This window comes from Mus pahari, chromosome 17 (assembly GCF_900095145.1).
Source record: "Mus pahari chromosome 17, PAHARI_EIJ_v1.1, whole genome shotgun sequence".
Classification (NCBI taxonomy): domain Eukaryota; kingdom Metazoa; phylum Chordata; class Mammalia; order Rodentia; family Muridae; genus Mus; species Mus pahari.
Genome location: NC_034606.1, coordinates 57,414,371 through 57,437,611, shown reverse-complemented (window position 1 = coordinate 57,437,611; position 23,241 = coordinate 57,414,371). Strand labels below are relative to the sequence as shown.

Genomic DNA, 23,241 nt, shown 5'->3' with positions numbered 1-23,241 from the left:
TATAGTCCCCCCCCCCCCTGTGCAACAGACTACCAGTTCTCCCAAGCCTCCACGGCTCATTTCCTTTGGCCAATATTTTTCCGTCATTCTCACGGAGTGTGCATTCCTGTGAGTGTCATGCTCATCCTATAAACACTCATACCATGTAGGCTGGAATGCTAGTAAAGGTAAGATCCCGAAAAGATTGAACTGACTTGACCATGCATCTGTCCCGTGTGGCTTATGGCAGCTGCAGATGAGAAGCAGGAGCTGACAAACGAGTCTCCAGTCAACCCTAGGTCTCCCCAAGGAGCTCCCGTGTGGGACACAGAGAATCACGACATTACTCCCAAGGTCTACTTGAGAAATGGAGTTAGCGCCATGTCCATACCACTTGTTCTTTCCCTTCTGCAGATCCAAGGGCGTCTCAAAGAAAAACTGGAATCCCAGTAGATTCACCTCACATAGTAGGGGAAGCATTTGTCAATTTTCCACTTTGTGGAGCATTTAAGAAGTTGAGGGGGGTTGGTGGGGTGGAATGATATACAAATATTCACCTTAAACACAACCTTTCACTGATACCTTTAACGAATGCAAGGCAACCCTCTGTATGTATCTATGAGTGTCTTCAAATACAAAGACCGTGTCGGCACTTAGGTATCATTTATACACATTTATACAGGTGCTGTACGGAATCTTCATCTTATAGCTAGACTCTTGGTGTAGTGCCTGTGTCCATGGTTACCTTGTTGAATAACTAACTTGGAAGGTTAAATTTGCTTTCGCTGTTTGCTTTCCAAATAAGGCTGAGTGCCGTTATAATCAGTGAGGTGAGATGAAGATTTGCTTCATGTTTGTTTTATAAAATAATATAACCCAATCAACAGCAATACTAATCTCATTTTATTCTGCAAGAAAGCTCAAAGAATTACAATAACTGTGGTGACTTCTCAACCTGTGGCCTCATTTCATAATCGTGCTTGAGGAAAGACTTCTTTTTTTTCTAGTAGGTTCTCACAGTTTAGAAAAATGATTCAATTTAATAAACATGGGTGTTACAATTACAAAGCACTGACTTGCTCCTGCCTGAAATATTAAGATTACATTACATGTGATTGTAAACTGTCAGCCCTAATGAAAGTTTGATGGATATGAAGATTAAAGCAGCCTTACAAGGTATTGGTCAACTAGAATATGTCTGAATGTAAAAGATAGCCACATTCCAGGACTGTGCAGAAGAGACCAGGGCTCGTGGTCCTCGTCACACTGAACCCTAGCATTTCTCACCTGCAGGAACTAGAACATGGATTTAGCACAGTTTACCTGCTTAAAGGTGTCTTGTGAAACTACATTTCTTGTGAAGATAGTGACAACCGTTCTTCAGTTACTGTCTGGAAGAGGGTGACAACTGTCCTTCAGTTACTGTCTGGGAAAAGCCCATGCTTAAGTTTGTTTACTTAGATTGTCAGATTAGCTGAAGTGTTGTGAGGAAACCAAAGCCTTTCACATTGTCTTTCAAATTGCTACTCTCAGTCATATTGTATTTCATCTTGTTACCTCTCCTCCTGCTAGACTCCGCACTGTTTGATAGACTCTTCCCAGTGCTCACATGGTGACCCATGACTTCCTACAACTCCACTTTCAGGCCATCAGACAGCTCTTCTGATCTCCAAGGGCTCCTGTACATATGCGGTGTGCATATATACACTCAGGCACACACTCGTACATAGCTTAAACTAGAATAAGTTACTGTTGAATAAAACCACCAGAACTTATCTCAAGATGAGGTTATTCAAGAAGAATACAACCATGTGGTGTGTGCCTGTAATTGTAGAACTCGGGGTTGAAGCAGGAGAATTGGGAATGTGAGGCCAATGGTAGCTAGACCAAGACACAGTCTCACAAAACAACAGACAAAAAATAATTACATATGGCTGGAACTCAGGGCAGAAAATCAAGAGCAGAAAACGATTACAGAATGAGGTACCAAAGCTCTGGTGGGAAAGATGGACTTCTAAGTGAAGAGGACATTGTGGAGTGCCTGGAAGGAATGATGGTTGGCGCCATCTTGAGTCAATGGTAGAGACTATCAGAAGTGGAATCCAGAGATGAAGAATCCCACGAGCCAAGACATAAAGTATGGAAAGCCCACACTTTTCTTTGAGTACTGCTGAGGTGAGGAGTCTTGTGTTCCTCATACCTAGAGAGACAGATCATGACAGTGTTCATAGGATGTTCAGTGTGGACTTAAAACAAATTCGGGTGTTTGGTCAAGATGGTGAATAGACAACAGTCCAGCAGAAGTACACAGTAATTACAGTTGGTCTGACAACTTTGCTGATGACCACAGAGACAAAGGACTCACTCTCTGAGACCAGAGCTTCACCTAGAGACAGAATGACATATCAGGCCAAGGAACTGCAGTTGTAGGAAGGAAAGATGTGTTACCAAGCCTGGAAGTACAAGTTCCAATATATGACAAGTCACAGGCCTTCAAGATTTCAGGGGACATAACTAAGAAAATGGCAGGCATGGAAGACCATGAGTAGAAACCAGTAAGAGCCAACTCCACATGGACGCACTTATGTACTGCCTTTCATGTTCAAGTCGTTAAAGTGTTTTAATACTTCATCTAGATCAGGGTTCAGATCAAAACCGTTTCCTTAGCCTGACTCTTACTAAGGGTACTTCCCTAAAAGATTGTTTTGGGTTTTTTTTTTTTCTGTCTGTGTAGTCAGTGGTTTAAAATTATTTTGGATATTCCTTGCATGCCTATGAAAGGTGACGGACAGGTGGAGAGAAGGAGGCTGGTGAGATACATCCCAGTGAGCTATCAGTTCTGAGTATTGAACTCTTCTTCATGTTTTCTATCCTACTTCCCCTGTGTTCTCCGATCTACCAGAACACACTGATAGTCCTCCCCTTGGGCTCTCCATCCATGATGCTTTGGATCCAAACTGGCTCCTTTCAGCACTGGTTCATCATCAGCTTCCATGCGTGAGTGCGTGCATACGTATGTACGTACGTACGCGCGTGCGTAAGCGCACTCTTTGGTTTGTTATTTCACTCATGTTGAATGAGCTCTTCATGTAGGAGTTATGAGGGAGGCACAGTGGTAGGTTAAAGTATGTATCAAATTTGGGCTGGAGAGGTGGCTCTGGGGTTAAAGCACATACTCTACAAGGGTGAGGACCCGAATTCAGATAGTATGGTTGCCCACCTATAATTCTGGCACATTGAAGGTGGAGCCAGGGGACCACTGGCTCAAGCTGACTAGCCAAACTAGTTGCTTTATAAACTCTGAGTTCAGTGGAGAGACCTCGCCTCAAATAATAATATGGAGAGAAATCCATGGCTCCCCAAAACAACCTCACAGTTCTACATGCATGAACACATACTTTCATGCACATGGAACCCCACACGAGTGACCAGATGTCTACAGTTCACACACACATACACATGGAAAAAATGTGAAATTCATACCAAGTATAAGTTTTGTAACTTTATACAATGATAGTATTGATAAGAGCTGTATTTTATTTTTAATTTTTTTTGTTTTTATCCATTTTATCCCTTCCTTAGAAATACTTACTGAAACAGAACTGATATTAGTATGAAAACAAATGACTCTAAGAACACGTGCCAGAAAGGTTGAGGACATTCATTGCACGGTGGCCCTGCTTCTCTTAAATCTCTCTTACAGACAGAAGCGTCTCATCCGCTCAGAAACTGCTCCATACAGACAGCTATGGACCTGCAGGATCCTCATTTATTTCATCATGCAATGTTTACCAAGGCCCCACTCTGAGACAGATGCCATGATGGGATGGATCAACAGGCTAGACAAGAGTTCTGCTTTCACTTAGAAAAACACTCAGTGCTCAACACAGTAAACTGAGGAGACTTCTCTGAGGCATCCCTGTAAATCACGAAGTTGTTCAGAAGGATGACTGGTATCTAATAAATGATACTCCTGTCTTATAGGGGTGTGTGTGTGTGTGTGTGTGTGTGTGTGTGTGTATGTGTGTGTGTGTGTGTTTGCATGTCCATGTGTGTATGTATGTGTCACTGTGTGTGGGAGAGGATTCTGTATACCTCATAACTCCATTATTTAACTGTGAGAGAAATATGATAAACTTAAATTCTCTCAAACAGTCCACATATATCTAGCACCAAGAATCACATTTTGCAAAAAGACACCAAGTGCAAAGGTTTCCTTTTGCTGTGTTTAAGTCTTGCCAAGGGAAAACTAATTAGCTAAATGCTAATTCTTGGTTTTACATACTGGCTAACTTTCAGTTATCATGTACATAGGCATTTGGCATCTCCTTTCCACTTCCCATCTCGGTTTAAATACATTTTAAAATTCCTCTTGCTTCCGTTTTGTGACATTCCTGGGGAAAGTACTTAGCTCAGGCTTGTGTACCTGTTAGTTCTTGACCTTAGGGCGAAGGTATAAGTGGTTTCAATTAGCACAGCTAAATTATAAATACCTGAAAGTTCCAAACCGTTGATTGATTTTTTCCCTTGTATTACAATGAGATGTGTAGTATTACTAAAATTTTTACCTATTTCTGACTCTCCCACCAGCCCTGACTTTTGAGATTTAATGGCGGGTCCCACAAAAACCAAACACGATAAAAAGAACAATGAAGAGTGGCTTCCTCCCTGCAGCAAGCTGAGGCAAACACATCTTTGTTAGAAGTGAGAGGGAGAACGATATATTTCTCGGAGGCTATCCTGTAAATTATTTCTGGCAGAGGCTGGATTTGAGACCTGCTTCTGACTTGCTAAGGGCTATTTATGATTTATTTCAACCTTGGCTTGCTCTAGGGAAAAATAATGAACAGGAAAATAAAGAAGAGAAGCTTAGCCCCCTGTGGTACCCTGCCAAGAAGCCCCTAAACTCTTAAAAAAAAAAGGTACAATGTTTAAATTCACTCCCTCAAAATTAAAATTAATATATATATATATATATATATATATATATATATATATACACACACACACACATACACACACACACACACACACACACACACACACTTTAATTGGAGGATGAGTGCCATGGGTTATTTGTTTGTTTGTTACACACACAAACACAGATATACACATAGATAGATAGATAGATAGATAGATAGATAGATAGATAGATAGATAGATACAAATTTCAAGGTCCAAATCTTTTGCTATAGACTGGTCCTCTGAGAAGTGGGGGAATCTTAACCCAGTGAAATATTTATCTTGGGGAAAGTAGTGATAGGTCATAGTGAGATGTGGGTGTCATTAATGTTCTATAGAGATCCCTAACATACTAGGGTCACCACAATGTTGACAAGTGGTCTATAACTTATTTGAAAAACCATTCACTGTCCAACTAGGCTCTAAGGGAAGCTGTGTGTCTATCAGTTCTAAAGATCTGCATGTTTAAAATAGTCCATATGTGTGTTCATAAAATAGATGACTTCTGCTCGATTAGACCAATAAATCAGATACTAAAATCTCTATATATGTACTGATTAGATACATAATCAGCTCTGGTTCCAAGGTCAGTCATAAGTCGGTCTATATAAACATGCCTAAAGACTTGCATGCTCTGGGTTGGAGCCAGCACCAAATGCAATCCTTAGAACTTTAGAGAGTACATCTGCCAAGGGAGGCCCTCAGCTAGGTCTCAGTAGGATTTAATCTTATCCTGTTTTTGAAAGGCAGGAGGAAAAAAATTACTACACAGCAAATTGTTTGACAGCTCTGCGGTAAGGCACAGATACACAGGTACACAGACGTAGCCTCAGTGCTGCTTAGACATTATCCTCACAAACTGTGCCCTGCCCCATCTCCAGCTAACCATAGGTAAGCCACCTCTCCCTTTCAACTGGCTTCCAGGCTGAATGCTTCCCTCCTCCCCTGCCACGCCCATCATACACCAGAGTGTTCTTGCATGGAGTATTACCAGGCCCTTCTCTGCTCCAGTAACTGTATCTCAGAGTCAAGGTATAAGGCCACTCCAGAGAGCATCTTTTCACTTTGCCTCACCTCCTCCCACCCAAGGCTTCACCAGGAGTGACCGCCTCTCTATTTACCCTTTATTGAGCTTCCTACCACAAGCCTTGCAGTGGTCTGACTGAAAGAACATTCCCTATAGTGTTGCTTTGGGCATTTCAATGCCTGGTCTCCAGTTGGTGCCACGGTTTGGGGAGACTTACGGTGGGTGGCCTTGCTGGAGGAAGTGTGTCACTGGGGCTGGGCTTTGAGAGTTTAAGCATTTTGCCATTCTCAGATCACTTTCTGTCTCTCAGCTTCCTGCTGATAGTTTAGGGAGCGAGCTCTTAGACTCTGCCACAGCCACCATACCTCCACTCCACCATCACGGGCAATGGTCCCTCTGTAATCTCAAGCTTGGTTGTGATATTTATCACAGGCATATAAGAGTAGCTAAATGCGTCTGCTTGGACCTTTGATTTGTATTTTCCTTTCTGTAAAGTTTTTTTTTTTTTCCAGTGTAGCTCGATCTCTCCATTTCTCTGGGTATCATGTGAGAGAGGACTTCCTGGCCACCATGTGTAATGTAGGAACAACCTATCCCTATTTCACGAGTCTCCCTCAGTGATTCACTTTATCTGCTCTTTCCTGGCTTCTCTCAGCCTTCACTAGAATGCATGTATTCATGTCTTCATTGGCCAGCTTTCTTCCCTACAATTTAAGCTACACTCGAACAGGAGGCCCTGAGCATCCATCCAGCTCATACTCAGCTGTGTTGAGTTTCCTAGTACAAATCAGTATGTGTGTGTGTGTGTGTGTGTGTGTATGTGTGTGTGTGATCTCTCCCGGCTTCTTTGACTGCCAGAGCGATGTGTACACATTCTGAGCTGGATCCCTCTCTCTGACCACTGAATCTCTCTTCTGTAAGTGGCAAGTGCAGATCATTCCTGAAGTTGACATCCATCTCACTTGAAGATGTATAGGGTGTATACATCTATAGGGACGTATGCATATGTATGTATACATATATCCATAGATAGATGTATATATGATAATGAAACCTTAGAGAAACTTAGCTCATTTCAGCTGGTAAGAGAAACATAGCACGTGTCGGCTTTCATGTTGAACATGCAAAACATGAAGACAGGATTAGCATCTGTCAATCTGCCCTCTTCCCCCCTTGAAAGCTGTGTGTCAGACAGGCTCTGGTAATGGCAGTACGTGAAGCAGATTTTGGGCCAGGAGGGCTACTGTGTGCCACTCCTATGTGTTACCATAGCAAGCTGAAGAGTTCTGGGTAGAACACCTATTTTCTGCTAAATTAGGTGACCTATCCTTCAGGGATTTGCCTGTGTCTCCATCTGTCTTTTAACCATGCATGATGCTCTCATGTCTATGTGTCTTCAGGGCTGAAGACTGTCATGGCAGATGGTTTGCTTCTTTATTTAAGTTTCATCAGAATACTCTTTACTTCAGTCATTCAGAAAGGTACCTTTGGCAACCAAAATCACAGCTGACAACTAATTGATGACGATGATGGTGTGATTAGTTGAGATTATAAGACTATGGAGAACATTTAGCAATGACACTGTCTCAATACTGGCAAATACTAAGGATAGATATGACCAAAATGAGGGTATAGTCCAGCCCCACTGAGGCCTATGGAACTGAAAGGATACGTCCCTGGTATGGAATGTCAGTGACATACTGATTAATTAAAAGATTCTTTACTATTAACTTGCTTAGCTTCCTCCCAGGTCCACCCAAAATATTGTTTTATTTTAATAAAGTGGTAAGATACATACTAAATGAAAGTCTGAAATCATGTAGGAATTCCTACTCTTAAACCCTGTCTTAGTCAGGGTTTCTATTCCTGCACAAACATCATGACCAAGAAGCAAGTTGGGGAGGAAAGGGCTTATTCAGCTTACATTTTCATACTGCTGTTAATCACCAAAGGATGCAGGACTGGAACTCAAGCAGGTCAGAAAGCAGGAGCTGATGCAGAGGCCATGGAGGGATGTTCTTTACTGGCTTGCCTCCCATGGCTTGCTCAGCCTGCTCTCTTATAGAACCAAGACTACCAGCCCAGAGATGGCACCACCCACAAGGGGCCCTCCCCCCTTGATCACTAATTGAGAAAATGCCTTACAGCTGGATCTCATGGAGGCATTTCCCCAACTGAAGCTCCTTTCTCTGTGATAACTCCAGCTGTGTCAAGTTGACACAAAGCTATCCAGTACAAACCCCTATGCATTAACTGAAAACTGTTTTATTACATTATTCAAATAGGTGACACAAGGCTGTCATTTTTCTTTGTAACTAGGTGAAATGTATTGGGTGCCTTAGTGCATGCCTATATGTGAACAAGTTTCTAAAATTGTTCTTAAGGGGGAGGAGGAGATAAAAATTCAACACAAACGACAATGACAAAGCTCAGATATTAGGTGTCACTGCACATCTTCTGAACCCCAGGTGCAGGGAAATAATGATTTCCACAACCACCAGAGATGACTTTTGCAGAGGGAAGATTTCAAATAAACGTCTGTTTGCTTTAGGTGAGCTTCACTGAGTTGGCCTTATTTGATTTCAGAGCCTCCTCAGGGTGAAGACTGCAGGATTTCCTGCTTGTAAAATGGAAAGAACACTTTGCTGAACTTGTATGACATCATCTGAGGCATTAAAGGGCAGAAAATTGCGGGTACTCTGCCTGTTTGCCAGCCTCTTTTCCTCCTCAATCTACTGCGTTTCCAAATGTCAAAGCACACCAAATCCAAGATTTATAGACTGCAGGAGTGAAAAAAAATATCAGGATAAGCCCTCTAACTTTTGTGAAATGTTTTAAGTGATCATTGGATGGGCTTTGGGCAGTGTTGCAGGCTGCGCATGGATCGCCTAATATGCAATGAGAAGACTAAGCAGTTTATCAACTCTTGAACAGAGTCTTCCTCTGTTTCTAAAACAGTCAGGAAACTGCTCTTTCCAGGTCAGAGCTGAGTCATAATACAGAGAAAACAGAGTTATGAAAGACAATACCGTTAAATTAATCTTACCAATTAATACCATGCCATACAAGGAAAACAATAACTTCCTTTTTAAACCTTAGAAACTCACTTATATTAAAATAGGGTCAGTGCAGCTGCTATAAAATACATATACACATATATAGTATATAACACACACACACACAGAGACACACACACATGTATATGTGTTGTAAACAAATTGTTTTCAACCTGATGGTGCACAAATATTTTGCAAATCTCTTAAAATATGATAGACAAATAACCAATGCCAAACTACTCGAAAGATCTTATCATAGGTATATAATAGACATGCTATTTTGGAGAATAAATAAATTTCTTCATTATGTGACACCCCTCAACCATAACTTCACAAAGAAACATGAAAGGAAAAGGTCTTGCCTCATATTCAAAGTCTTCTGCTCTTTCTACATCAGCGGGCAAGCTGGAAACATACTCATGGTCTTCATAAAACCCATGCTCCATCGGATGAAGGGAGTGGCAGCTGTGGGGGATACAGCAACAGGTTATAATGGATCACAAGGACTGCTTCCATGATTAAACTGGAGTTTAGAATTTCATCTCACGCCTTTCTACTTCGGAGTAAGTTTGCTAGTTAAGGGACTCTGCCTTCAACCGAAGCACCTGCTTTTCTTTCTCTTCATGGGCGAAGTCCCTTGGTGTTCTGAAGGCTAAGGGGAAGGCTCTGGCTTCTAGTTCCAATTTGTGATGAGACCAATGAGAATTCACCTATGGTCCATGATGCTTCCCAGATACTCTCTGGCCTGCCTCCATTCCAGCGAGTGTGCTAACACCTGTGTATTTTATTTAGGGTTGCAACCTACTCAGAGGGGTGCACTACAGTGCAGGAATACAGGTCTGAACTGGCTGTTCACTGGCATTTCCAGAAGCACGTATTTTTCAAACTATAAAAGATCCGCATATTGCTGGCTGTTTCCCAAGACTCTATCCCACCATCTTCTCTCATAACGCAACCCTCCCCTTTGATAAAGGCATACACATAAATAGTATAAAACATTCCTGGTGACAGTCCTCTGGCAATAGCCCTCTGGCAGTATGGACATTTAATAAGTTCAGTTAGTATAGACTAGTTCTCCTCTCCTAAGAGGTGAGGTTTATGCTGATGTCCTCTCACAAGGTAAGAGGTAAGTGCTTGCCTGCATTTTTTTTTTTTATTATTATTGCTATGGTTGCTGGTCTGCCAAAGTTAAGCAATAGGAGCCCAAATAGCAAAAGCAATATGATGTAGTATCCTGGCAGACCTACCAGGTAGGTACACCCCTTTTCTATGCAAACAATTAAGGAGAAGGTGACAACTATGTCTGGGCATTGATGTGTTCCCCTTGCCCTTCAGATAGTAATAAGGGAACAGTGCCATAAGAAAAACCTTAGTCATTGTTGCAGACATCTCCTGCGTGCCTACTGAATGCCAGGCTCTGTGCCAAGTGCTGGAAACATGCTCCTGCACAAAATCCAATTCTCACCTTATTAAATGAGGAAGGCAACAGAGTGGCAATTCTAGAATAAGACAATAATTAAAAGGAAGATATGGACGCTGTGGGGGTGGGTGGGTCACGTGGTGTGGACAGAGATGGCTGCAGCAAAGCCGAGGGCTGCGGGACTTGGGGAAAGCATCTCGGCTGGTGAATTAAGAGATGCTAATCTTAGAAGCCAGACCCTGAAAGTTCTGGCTAAGGACCTTTGCATGTGTATGTCTCCTCCTCTGCAGCACCAGGATGGTAACAGTAAAGGCACCATGTCCAAAGGCTGCTGGGAGATCTCAGTGACGCAGTAATGTGAAACCACTGCAATATTACCCAAAATGTTAGATAATACAAGTTAAGTTTCTGCTCACTCAAGAAAGCATTTTCTGCAAGGCCACTCTGCATCAGGAGGTACTCATGAATTTTACTGATATGTTTGTCTACTTGTTGCTCATTCCCATCCCCAAATACAAATGCTAGGAGCAGCATTGGGAATGAACACAGCACAAAAAAACCCACGGTGTATGCTCTCTTGCAGGCTAAGGTCTTGTGGTGGTTTGTATGTGCTTAGGTTAGGGAGTGTGGCCTTGTCGGAGTAGGTGTGTTATTGTGGGTGTGGGCTTTAATACCCTCATCCTAGCTGCCTGGAAGTCAGCATTCTGCTACCAGCCTTCAGATGAAGATGTAGAACTCTCAGCAACTCCTGCGCCATACCTTCCTGAACACTCCCGTGCTCCTGCCTTGATGATAATGGACTGAACCTCTGAACCTGTAAGCCAGCCCCAATGAAATTTGTCCTTATAAGAGTTGCCTTGGTCAAGGTATCTGTTCACAACAACAAAACCCCAAGACAGGTCTCAAGAGGCACTTTCAGAATCTTGCTTGCACATTAGAATTGCCTCAGGGAGTGTTTGAGAAGTTATTCTTGCTTGAATCTACTCTAAAATTTCTTAATTAATTGGCTAGAGGCCCAACTGAGGCTCTTCTAGTGTTCCTTGGGGTTCCCAGGTGAGTCTGTTGTACCTGTGGCCCTCTGAAAGAGCCTACGCAGGTAACTAATAGTCTGAGAATGGGCACAGTCACATGGGTGTCATACAAATAGAAGCTGGAGTAGAGAGAGTGGTGAAAATGCAGGCTAAGGGGACCACTGCTTTTATGACACAAACTCTCTACAATGTGGGAAAATTACTCAACACAGAGAAAAAAACTGTATGGGGCCAAAAACCAGACAGGTGACGTTATTTAAACAAAATATCCTGCCTTTACATTTTGTAAAATTGGGAGGAAAACTCTTTAATTGCTGCTTATGTAAGAGGGCTATGTTTACTCTGTGAAAGCCAGTACCCTTTGTTTGCATCGCACTATAGCTGGTAATTGGTTTCTTTGGAGAATTGTAGTTGAATTAAATCAATTTCCTAGATTCTTTTGTAAAGACAGGGAAAGCAAGGGGGAAGAAAGAGGTGACTCACATTGGAGAACATGGTGCCAGCAAAGTCACCTTTCCCTGAGCCTTAATGAGGCTGTTTGGCAGCTTTGGTGAGAAAAGTTATTTCCCTGACTAGTAGTCTGAGCCTTGCAGGGTAGAGAGAAGAAGGGTAGCTGAATAGAGCCAAGCTTTTTACTGTACCTTGGGAAGTCTGATTCCAGACTTCAGCTAGCTGTACAGCCAAGAGGGTAGCAGCAGGGACAGCTGAGAACTAATTGAAAGCACACACGGTGTGGAAATATTTCCAAACAGAGCTGGGGGCATGTCCCCGAAACTGCCAACGTCTGGGGTGCCTGGCTCTTTTTATTGCCTACTTTTGAAAGCGAACAGCAAACAAAAAGGGGCGTCAGGAGAAAGGAGAGAGATGTACCTGTCTGAAAGCAAAAACGGACAGGTGTCAGGCACCGGAGGGGTGAGTGGTCGAAGCTTCGCCAGGGCCATGATGTGTTCAAAAGTGATGTCCGTCTGTGTGCTGGCATTCGTGAGCTGTACTTCCGGGACCATGCCATATGTTGGCCGGCTGAGGGGAGTCCGCCTTAACACCTGTACCACTATGGGCTCCTTGGCGGTTCGAAAAGCTTCCACTGCCTCTTCATGAGTGGCCTTTGAGAGATCCCTGCCATTGACCTATGAAGACACAAAGGTAGCACATACGTCAGAGTAAGAACAGAAAGGTGCCTGGACAGACTAACCAGCTTTCCTATAAGTTGTATGAATATTTAATAAGTCATTACATTTGTTGAACTATCTGCCAACATAAGGAAGCAACAAATTTGGAACAAAAACCACTTTTACATTGTTATGAAGTATCTGGAACTGATCAACAAACGCCATCAGAATTATTAATAAAGCTTTAATCAGGGCTGGAGAGATGGCTCAGTGGATGACTAACTGCTCTTCCAGAGATCCTGAGTTCAAATCCGAGCAACCACATGGTGGCTCACAACCATCTGTAATGGGATCTGATGCCCTCTTCTGGTGTGTCTGAAGATAGCTACGGTGTATTTACATATAATAATAAATAAATCAAAAAAAAATCTTTAATCATTTAACACTATATTAGAAAATGTTGCCTCAAATCTTCAGGTAGGTAGAAATATTGCATATAACACTTAAAGAATTAACTAAAAATCCAAAGTTTACTTTTTCAGGATATTGTCCAATTTCTTTATATTCATTCTTATTCCAAACCATTTTAAAAGAAGGTCCAGTGACAGGCCCAAAGTGGGATCCAGCTCAAGGGGAGATCCCAAGGTCTGACACTATTACTGGGGCTATGGAATGGCTCACAAAAAGGAATCTATCATGACTGCCCTCCAAAAGACCCAACAAACAACTGAAAGAGTCAGATGCAGATATTTGCACCCAGCCAATGGACAGAAGCAGCTGACCTCTGTTGTTGAATTAGGGAAGACTTAAAGAAGCTGAGGAGAAGGGTGATCCTGTAAGAGGACCAGCAATTTCAGTTAATCTGGATCCCCGAGATCTCTCAAACACTGGACCACCACACACACAGCATGCACCAGCACACACACAGCAGAGGACTTCCAGGTCTGTGTTCATTTGGAGATGAAGCACCTAACCCTCAAGAGACTGGAGGCCCCAAGGAGTTAGAGGTCAGGTAGGGTGGGGGCTGGGGACATCCATTTGGAGATGGGGTGGGGTGGGGAGGAGGTGTGGGATGTGGAGGCAGTCAGGGGGTGGATGGAGAAGGGTGGGGAATGGAATATGGAGTATAAAAAATGAATTAAAAATAAAATTAAAAAAAGATATATGTATAATTTAAAAAACCATGTTATTGAATGTATGCATCATATACAAACCATCACAATTCAGAGTGATAAATAGCCAGTAGCATGAATATCACCAACAAGATTGTTATCCTGCTGAGCCACTGGATCTCACTCGGACCTGCTGAGTCAGAACTAGGATTTTGACAAAATTCCACAGGACTCATCCATGCCCAGAATGAACGCTAATCTAAATCTCCTTGAAAGAGGGCTCCATACCCTTCTGGAGCCTTACTCATTTTAGTATCTAAGTCTTTAAGGAAGCTTCAGACATAGAATGTGGGTGAACTGTTTTCCCCTTTCCATTATAACCCCCCAACTGTGACAGAACCCTTTGCATCTACAAAGAGGAAAAGTCATTCTTTTGTCTAAGGGCCAGCAATCTCCCCCAGTGTTTGTAGCACCCAAACTTTTGCCTAACTCTTTTTAAAACTGCTTTCAAACGGTGTCAAACTATTGCTCTCAAATATGTCCTGCTGACACACTCAGTGAGTGGAGGTTCTTTTAATAAATATCTCTAGAGTACAGAATTATCCAAAAGTAATTGATCTTGGTCCTTGCCGATGTGAAGAGGCATTTAGTAGCAAAATACTGTCCCAAATGCCCTGGAAATGGTGTCATTTCTAGACATCTATCTAAGCCACTAGTGAAGCAGTGATAATTACCATGAGTTGGCAAACTCTTAATTTTGGACCCTGAGTGTCCAAAAATGAGAGGAAGTTGCATTGGCTGTGGAATAACTGTTGACACTCAAATGAGCACATTCTCTCTTCCCGAGTAGACAAAGGAAGAGTGCGTGCTCAAAACATGTGTAAGGCAAAGGGTAAACGATCCGGTGCAAGACGAGAGTGTCAAGGCATCCAGAGAAAAGCGTAATAACCTATTTTCTCAATGGACCCTGAAAGAGTTAATGTGCCCTCAAAAATGAGCAATCAAGTTTCCACACCAGCAAAACACACCCCAGTTCAGTCGATGGGTCACTAGGGAGACTCTCAGACGGAGGTCTGGGTGGTACTTAGCATTACACACACATTTACCAACCTGCACATTTACGGTCTGATTCTTGTGTCTGTGGACCAAACTTGAAAAATGACCCTCAAATTCCGTTGACACAACCTTGGGGTATTTAACTTGGGCATACCAGCTAGGGGGACACAGGACATTTACAGACACAGTAATTCATTCCTTGAGCTTGTTCTGGATGACTGTGCCCCAGGGCTAGGGCCATCACTAATCTATCTCCCTGAGGATGGATAGTTAAAGAATCCTAAACAGAGGCTGGAATGGAAGAGTACAGTCCCAGTTCTGTGATGAACCTTGACATTCCCCGTGTGTCTCGGTGAGATCAGTATTCATGAGTTTCAGATTATGGAGATGAACAAACGTCGGTGAGAAACTTCAAGGGTCTGGATAGAGGTGAGAGCTGCCCACTCATGTCCATCCTTTATCCTTCAGTTTAGTGAAGTCTCTCTTGCCACGTTCCATGCTGTTTCCTTCTGAAAGAACCCCTACCTATTGACCCTCTCCTGGAACTGGGTTGCTATGCTACTTCTGGGACAGTCTTACATCAGAAACAACCTCTACCTGACAGTGGCAGGGTGAAATGCAGGCACTCCTGTCCTTTTGAAGGAGCTTTAAGCAATATCTATGGAAAGAGGAAACGTGTGGCCAGGCTTGACTCAGACACACATTAAGAGTCTGCTGGTGCAGAAAGTGCGTCTGTCAGCAAGCAGAAAGCAGAGGATGTCATTCATCTAGTTTTTCCCTGAGGTGGCTGGGTGTCTTGCCTATGTGTTAACCTAATTTTTAGGTTCAGGATTCATATTTGTTCTAGTGACCTTCAAAGCCAAAAGGACTTTAAAAATTGAGTTTCCAGAGATCACGGAATGTGCGCGATGTAAGGTTGCAGACTGGGAACCGCACAATCGAAACTTGTGAAAGAAAAAAACAAAAAAACCCAACAAATTTAAAACACATTAAACTCTTGATCTGTACAGAGACAAGTCTATAAATGGATGGGGAGGTCATAGGCCCTGGGAAGGAACGTATTGTTGGATTGCTAAATAGTATTGGTTGTCAAACTGCCATCTAAATATTTATGTTTGTACCCATAGAACTGGGCTCTTCCCGTCTTGGTTAGAGAGGTTTCCTTTTACACTGAGTACTACGTAATAAGAGACACATGACTGCTTGTAGTGCTGAGAATAAATGCCTGAGTGCTCAGCTATAACTCCCACCCCATCCTAAGACTGGTGAAACATCCCAGAGGAAGGGACATAAAGGATGTAAGAGCCAGAAGAGGGGAGGAACAAGGCAAAATGTGACATGGCCACTGTATCACAAACTCAAGTTGCTATGCTTAACCCCAGCAGTAGACCAGTGCAAGATCAAACCAATCAAAATTCCGGCATGGATAGAGCAGGGGCTCAGGAGGTGCACCCCAAGCTAAGAAGCTATTAGCTGTGCATGGCTGTTGGGGAGGGTGAGTCTGTTTTATTTGGAGATGTGGTCACAGGCAGGCTTCCGATGCTCCAGTGGGTTCTCCTCACATGTGTGGGTATGGGCAGCATACGGTCTCAGTGAGGTAAAACCAAGACAGAAGAAGACAGGAGGTTGCAGAGAGGATACATCATGGAGGTTCCACTGAAGTTGGATTGAAGTTGGCAAGAGGGAGTGGATTGGTCAAAATCTATTTCATACCTGTATGAAACTCTCTAAAAACAAGTAAGTATTATATTAAAAATGCTTCTTTCCATAATCACTTCTTGTGTCACCTATGTGCTAAGATTAATTTTGACAATTTTAGTCTTTACAGTAAAAACTATAGAAATGGAAAATTTACTGAAAGGTGTTTTAGGATATAAAAATAGAAGCTCACAACTTCTCCTGGCAACATTCAGTATATACCAATAATATTAACCTTTATTCAGTGAGATCACTTGCTGTTGAGTCTCTGACCTGTATACCTATCTATTCACGATCATGGCATTTATATGCAAATTTGATTCTTTGTTCTAAGGACAGTCAACTATAATCTTTAAAAAGGACAGTCAATGTAATCTCAAGTCTCTTACTTCCCTGTTGGGCAGTGCTCTTTTCTGTCAGTTACCACACGGGTGACCTCTATTTTCATAAGCCATTTAATATCTCTCAAAGTAAGGAAGTCTCTGACCTTTAAAGGCTCCGATGCCCCACGTGATCTCCTAGAAAATGTGAGGACCACTAATACTAAGCACTGCTTTTCTACTTCATTTGGAGTTCATCAACATATTGTTAGCCTTCCCAAAGGTCAGCATTTTATAAATTACGGCTTTCACAACAGAAGAAAGAATAGATTAATTAGGAATTCTCTGGCAGTTACCTTGCTCAGTTATCTGCAGGTATGGCCAGGAGGAAGAATATTGGAAAAATATTTAATATTAATTCTGTAAAAAAAAGTGTACATTAAATCAACAAATAATTAGGTGCAAGCAGGTTTTCCCAAGTACTGAAACCATCGGGGGATTTGGTGTTTCATGGAGCTTGTCTTTGTGCTGCCTTTTCCATCTAGATCCTTTTGTGGTTCAATTTTAAATGTGATTTTGTATGGACAATGCACAGTGGTTATTTGTTGTGTAATCGAGAGTAGAGGTAGAAAAAACCCTCCAGGAAAGGTGCCTATGTGTAATGCTGCATCCTCGGTGTAAACTTGGTCACTTTTTCATTGCTAAAATAGGAAGGTTGACTTGGGGCAAGACAAAAGTGGGAAGAGAGCCTTGGAAGCAAAACTAATGGAAATATGTTATTTAAAGAAAAATGCTAAGTCACAGGTTAGACCTCGAAGTCCTCATGCAAGGGAGTTTCATAAGGGAGTTTCTATTTGAGTCAGCCATACTGTAGGAAAGAAGACTTCTGTAGAAAGAGTTTTGAGATGGTTGAGTGAGAGGTCAAGTGCCACAAAGCAAACTGGACAATTACACCTGTCCCTATAATAACTGGAAGCATGGTATGGATGTCCCAAGCCTCCTATGGCTCAATTTCAGTGAAGTAAATACAATTCAATTACAGCACAACTGCAAACATCTGCTTAGTTGACACTGGATAACAGGCTGGCTATTGCAGAGCAGGGTGGGGGTGGGGGGTGGGGGACAAGACTGTGACCTGAAAATTAAGGCATCTGCCTAAGAAAAGTGGGAACACAGATACATTCTGCAAAAATAGGGTACCAGATAAGCCAGGGCAAGGAAGAGGAGGGAGAGATGCAGAGCATAGATGTTCCAGGACAAACAGTGGCATGGGACTATCTTCATCTGCACTGAAGAGTGGAATGGGGCTATCCTTAGGCAGACTAGATAGCTGTGCATGCAGATTAAATGGTGGCAGACTAGATACTGGCATGGGGCTCTGCTCTTACAGACTACCGAAGGGCCTGGAAGCAAGTGAGAGTTCTTAACTGAATCAAGTGTATATTCTGATTACCCAGTGAGCACATATGATGGGATGCTAATGTCTGATTGCATGACATTCTTCCCCAGTCCGTTCTACACCGAGAAATAGTCCCAAGATTATATATCTGAGTGATGGCTTGTAATTAATGTGTAGACGTTTTTAGGTGTTTGAAACACAAATGTTTTTTTTAACAGTAATTGTTTTTTCATTATATTGGTGGTGCAATCTTAAGTGGATAAAAAAAGAATTCACTTTTCGGCAGTCAGTGCAAATGATGTGTGAATTCGTTTGTTGTGGCAGATGGGCTAATTAATCTATAACAACCTGTGAATTTAAGTAAAGAAGGAAGCTTTTCATATGTAAACCACATTAGGATAACGGTTGACAAAGCTGCTGTTTAGTGGAATCAGCTACCCTTAGGGATACACTGCAAAACTTGGTCATTCAGGACACTCCCCAGGGTTCAGTTACCTTCACTTGGATATGAGCTGGCCCTTTCTGATTGTTCCACCAATAAACACAGTTCTCCTGAAGATCAGGAAAACAACAGGCCCCTACTTTACAGTACAAAGAAGTTACTCTGGTGAGGGGACAAGTTCTAGAATTGCATCCAGAGTTGATAAGAGTTTCAACTCTTCCATGCCTCTTAAGAACATTAAAGGTTTCTAAACCTCTACCTCTTCAAAGAGAGAACACACACGTAAGAATGCTTAATAAGCTGGACATGGTAGCATAGTGTTTGATGCCAGCACTTGGAAGGCAGAGACAGGTGGATCTTCGTGAATTTGACGCCACCCTGGTCTACATAACAAGTTCCAGGACAGCCAAGGCAACATAGAGAAGCCCTGTACCAAAAACAAACAAATAAACAAAAACCAACCAACCAAAACAACAACAACAAAACCCAGAACACAGTATAGTTCCCAAAGATTATGTACAGCTATGACCCAATTTCAGGTTGAAAGTATAAAAGGCCAGAGTGTTATAATTATTTTGGTCATGATGGTTAACCTATGGGACTTTTTACAGTCACTCATAGCTGGAGTTCCTTAATTTTTTTTCTAAGGCCACAAAGTGAAAGTACTTACTTTTATTGATATTAAATTCTCTACTTGCTAACAAGACAGAAGATACCGGTCATAGGACATGCCACAGACATCAGAAGTGATACTTAAATTCCTACTAAAATGGTTGGCATGAAATAACTCAAAATAACTCTAAATTTGTATCCATTAAAACACCTGTGACGTAATTTTCAAATTGATTTGAAAGAATTTCAGCATCTGCTTTCCCCCCTAAGCTTAGGTATGTTGATTCCACTAGGACCTCTGTGATATAAATGGAGTACAGCATGTGATAAAAAGCCTAGTGAAAGTACCTCAGAAGTCAGGATGCACAAACGTATCCAGGAAGGCTGGGTAGGCTTACATACAGCTGCACCCAGCACTCTAGAGACTGAGGTAGGGTTGTGAGTTTGAAGCCAGCCATGGATATATAGCAAGATGTTTTGTCAAATATATCTTGATAATGAAGAAAACCTCATGAGAGATTGACTGTGGTGGTTTGAATAACCTTGGCCCAGGGAGTGGCACTATTAGGAGGTGTGGCCTTGTTGGAAGAAGTGTGTCACTGTGGGGGTTGGGCAATGAGATCCTTCTCCTAGCTTTGGAAGCAGCCTTCTGTTTGTCTTCAGAACAAGACATAGATCTCTCAGCTGTTTCTAACACCACATCCACCTGGCACTCCCATGTTTCCCGGCTTGATGATAATGGATGGAACCTCTAAACCTGTAAGCCAGCTCCAATTAAATGTTGTCCTTTATAAGAGTTGTCATGGTGTCTCTTCACAGCAATGGAATTCCTAACTAAGACATTGACTAAAATTAACTTTGATTTTTTTTTAAGTTTTTTTTTAATCAGTAAGCAAAACAATCTGTGCTGGTTAGGTGTGTAGCCAATATCCATTTAACTAGCACATCATACATTGCATTGGCCTCCACATCGGTTATGTCCTATGTCCTTCTTGAGGAGACAGTCTAGTGGTCCAGCTTTTGGAGGATGAGGTAGTCATTATCTGTGTGACAAAATGAGCAGGCTTACCCAGAAGTAGGCCTGAAACATTTTTTGGTCTTGTCTTGACAATGAGAGAGGCATGGCTTCATTCTCTGTGTTATGAGTGTGCCATAGACCCCAGGAAGCTCTGAAACTCCCAGGTTTCAGGCATATGATTGTCCCAGACAGTGGAGATTCCTCACATTGGAACCCCCAGCTCTGTCCACTGACCTGCAGCATTTCTGTGCAGAAAAAAAAAAAGCAACAGTCTGTTGGGTGCAGACCCCTTACCAACACAATAGTTGTTGGCCTCCTGTATGTCTGCGTGTGTGCTGCCTGCTCTGGACTTCTATGCCATCCTTGTAAATATCAGTACTTAAATCATAACGAGACATTTGTGGATCCTCCCTTGCTCTGTGCCTGGTATAACACTGTAGTCGTTTGTTAGGAATGACCCCCCATTGACTCATATATTTGAATGCTTGGTCATTAGAGAGTGGCCCTACTTGACAGGGATTAGGAGGTGTGGCCTTTGTGGAGTAGGTGTGGTTTTGCTGGAGAAAGTGTGTCACTGGGAGTGGGACTTGGAAGTTTCAGAAGCCCAAGCCAGGCCCAAGGGCTCTCTCTTCTTCCTCCTGTCATAAAACTCTTCGCTCCTTTTCTAGCACCATGCCTGCCTGCACGTCCCCATGCTTCCCACTGTGACAGTAATAGACTGAACCTCTGAACTGTAAGCCAGCCCTGATTACATGCTTTCCTTTGGAAGAGTTGCACTGATCATGGTGTCTCTCCTCAGCAATGGAAAACTGACTAAGACAGGAATATTATGCATCCATAACCCTACAGAACTGAGTAAGTGAAATAAATTATATGGGTAGTCTTACTGAAGACTCTCTGCAATTCAGAAAGGTTTATATGAATCAGGATGAGGGGAGGTTAGCAGGTTCTGGGTCAGCCCAGACGACTTAGTAAGACCCACTCTCAGAACTCTCCAAACAGACAATAGCAAGGAGTCATTGTGGTGTCACAATATCACAACAATGGTCTAGCCTGCTGCTCCTTGATGTATGCACAGTTCTCTCTGTCAGAATTTCTCACATATGAGCAGTGCTCACTCCTTCATTCACTTTTAGATGTAAGGTGTCCAATCGTGACCTTTTTAAGATTGTTTTTGAATCAATTCATAAGCATGGTTATGGAACCTCATGGGGCCTCACCTAAGGACTGTTTTTCCTCTGTTGTCTTTTCTCTGTCATATGTATGCATACTTTCTTCTGTCCTTTTCCTATTCTGTTGTCACAGCTCCATGCAGCCACATTTGGGTTTAACACATTCTGGGTACTATACATGACCTCCATCCCAAGCGTCCCACTTCCTGTATGTGGCTTGCTCACCAGTAATAATGAGACATTCTTCTACCAGCATGGCTTTCAGTTTTCCAGCATTCACTACATATGCTCAAATCCCTGGCTTATCTTCCAGGTCAACACGTCTGAGCAGATCCCCATTCCCGTCACCTTCTCCAAGTCTATCCGACAATATGGGGCACACTTGATCGACACTGATGACACATTCCAAGGTTGTCATAAGTAGATTCTGAAAGAACTCACTACACAAAACCAAATGTATCCCACAACTGATATGTTAACTAGCTTGAATCATTTTTTTTGTCCACAATGCAGTGTATATTAAAGAACCACATTGTAACTCATCAATATGTGCCAGTATCCTTTATCAATTAAACATCAAATTAAGCAGATAAAGACTTCCCTCTATTGCTCTTCCCTAGGCTAATTTTTCTCTCAAATTTGCCAACATCTCTTCATTCTTTTTCCTACCATTAAATTATACTCCACTTATTATCTGTGCCTGTAGTTCATATAAGACCCTAAGCAATGTAAGTAGTCCTAGTAGACTGGTAGTCCTAATAGACTGGCCACAGTGGCCCAACTTGCAGTGTTAGCAATCCAGAATCTGTTGCAAGAGGATTGTTTGGATCTGACCTATTTTATACAATGAGACTTTGTCTGAAAAAAAAAAAAATCGAAAGTGTCCTAATTTAAGCAGTAACAACCAAGAGAGACAGAGAAAGCTGAAACATGTATTTGTGTGATGTAACTCCCACTGTTAAAATTATTTGCAGCTAAAAATGCAACTACTAAAGTCATAATTTGAAGGGAAGCTGACATGTATGTTTTACTGAGATTGTATAGCAGTTTTGAAGCTCTTCTGGAACAATGCCTAGTTATGTTGTAGAACCCACCCCCTCCATTTGGTTTGCTCTGGTATTTCCCTTTACTTGACTTGGATTTTGTACTCTTAGCAGAAACACCTCGGGAATCACCTTGCCTCCTTCTCAGCCCCTCCCATTAAGAGGCAAGTCGCATTTGTTTGCTACTGGGATTCCACTTTTATGACCCCATGGGGGAAGCTAAGGCCAATGTTAACTAATGTCAAAAATATTCCACAATTCTTTGTGCGCTTCCTGGAACTTTTTTAAAATGTCATACATGTATGCAATATATTTAGATCATGTTCACCCCCCCACTTCCTCCCCTAACTTCGTCCCATTTTTTTTTTTTTTTTTTTTTAATTCTTTTCTAAACAAACCTTTTCCTTTTTTTTTTTTTTTTTTTTTTTTGGAGACAATATTACTGAGTTCAGTCAGTGCAGCCCCTATGTACATGGCTGTGGGGCCATCCCTTAGAGCACAGAAAACCAATGATGCATAAGACTTCCCTGCTGCTATAGGTTATGGAGGTGCATGCCTTTAATCCCAGCACCGCAGAGGCCAGCTTGGTCTACAGAGCTAGTGCCAGGACAGCCAGGGCTATACAAAGAAGCCCTGTCTTGAAAAGCAAAGCAAAACAAACAAAACAAGACTTTTTTTTTTAAGACTTGGTTCTTTTTCTTTATTTTTTTTAACTTATTTTATTAGATATTTTCTTCATTTACATTTCAAATGCTATCCCGAATGCCCCCTATACCCTCCCCCCA

At 42.1% G+C, this 23,241-nt stretch overlaps 1 protein-coding gene across 1 annotated transcript in view; it reads right to left on the bottom strand.

Annotated features, from left to right (window-relative positions):
- Window positions 1-23,241, bottom strand: part of Pdzrn4 (PDZ domain containing ring finger 4) — a 341,948-nt gene that overhangs the window by 61,234 nt on the left and 257,473 nt on the right. Inside the window, 2 exon segments of the mRNA XM_021216554.2 lie at window positions 9,387-9,489; window positions 12,346-12,602. Coding sequence (XP_021072213.2) covers window positions 9,387-9,489; window positions 12,346-12,602 — 360 coding nt within the window.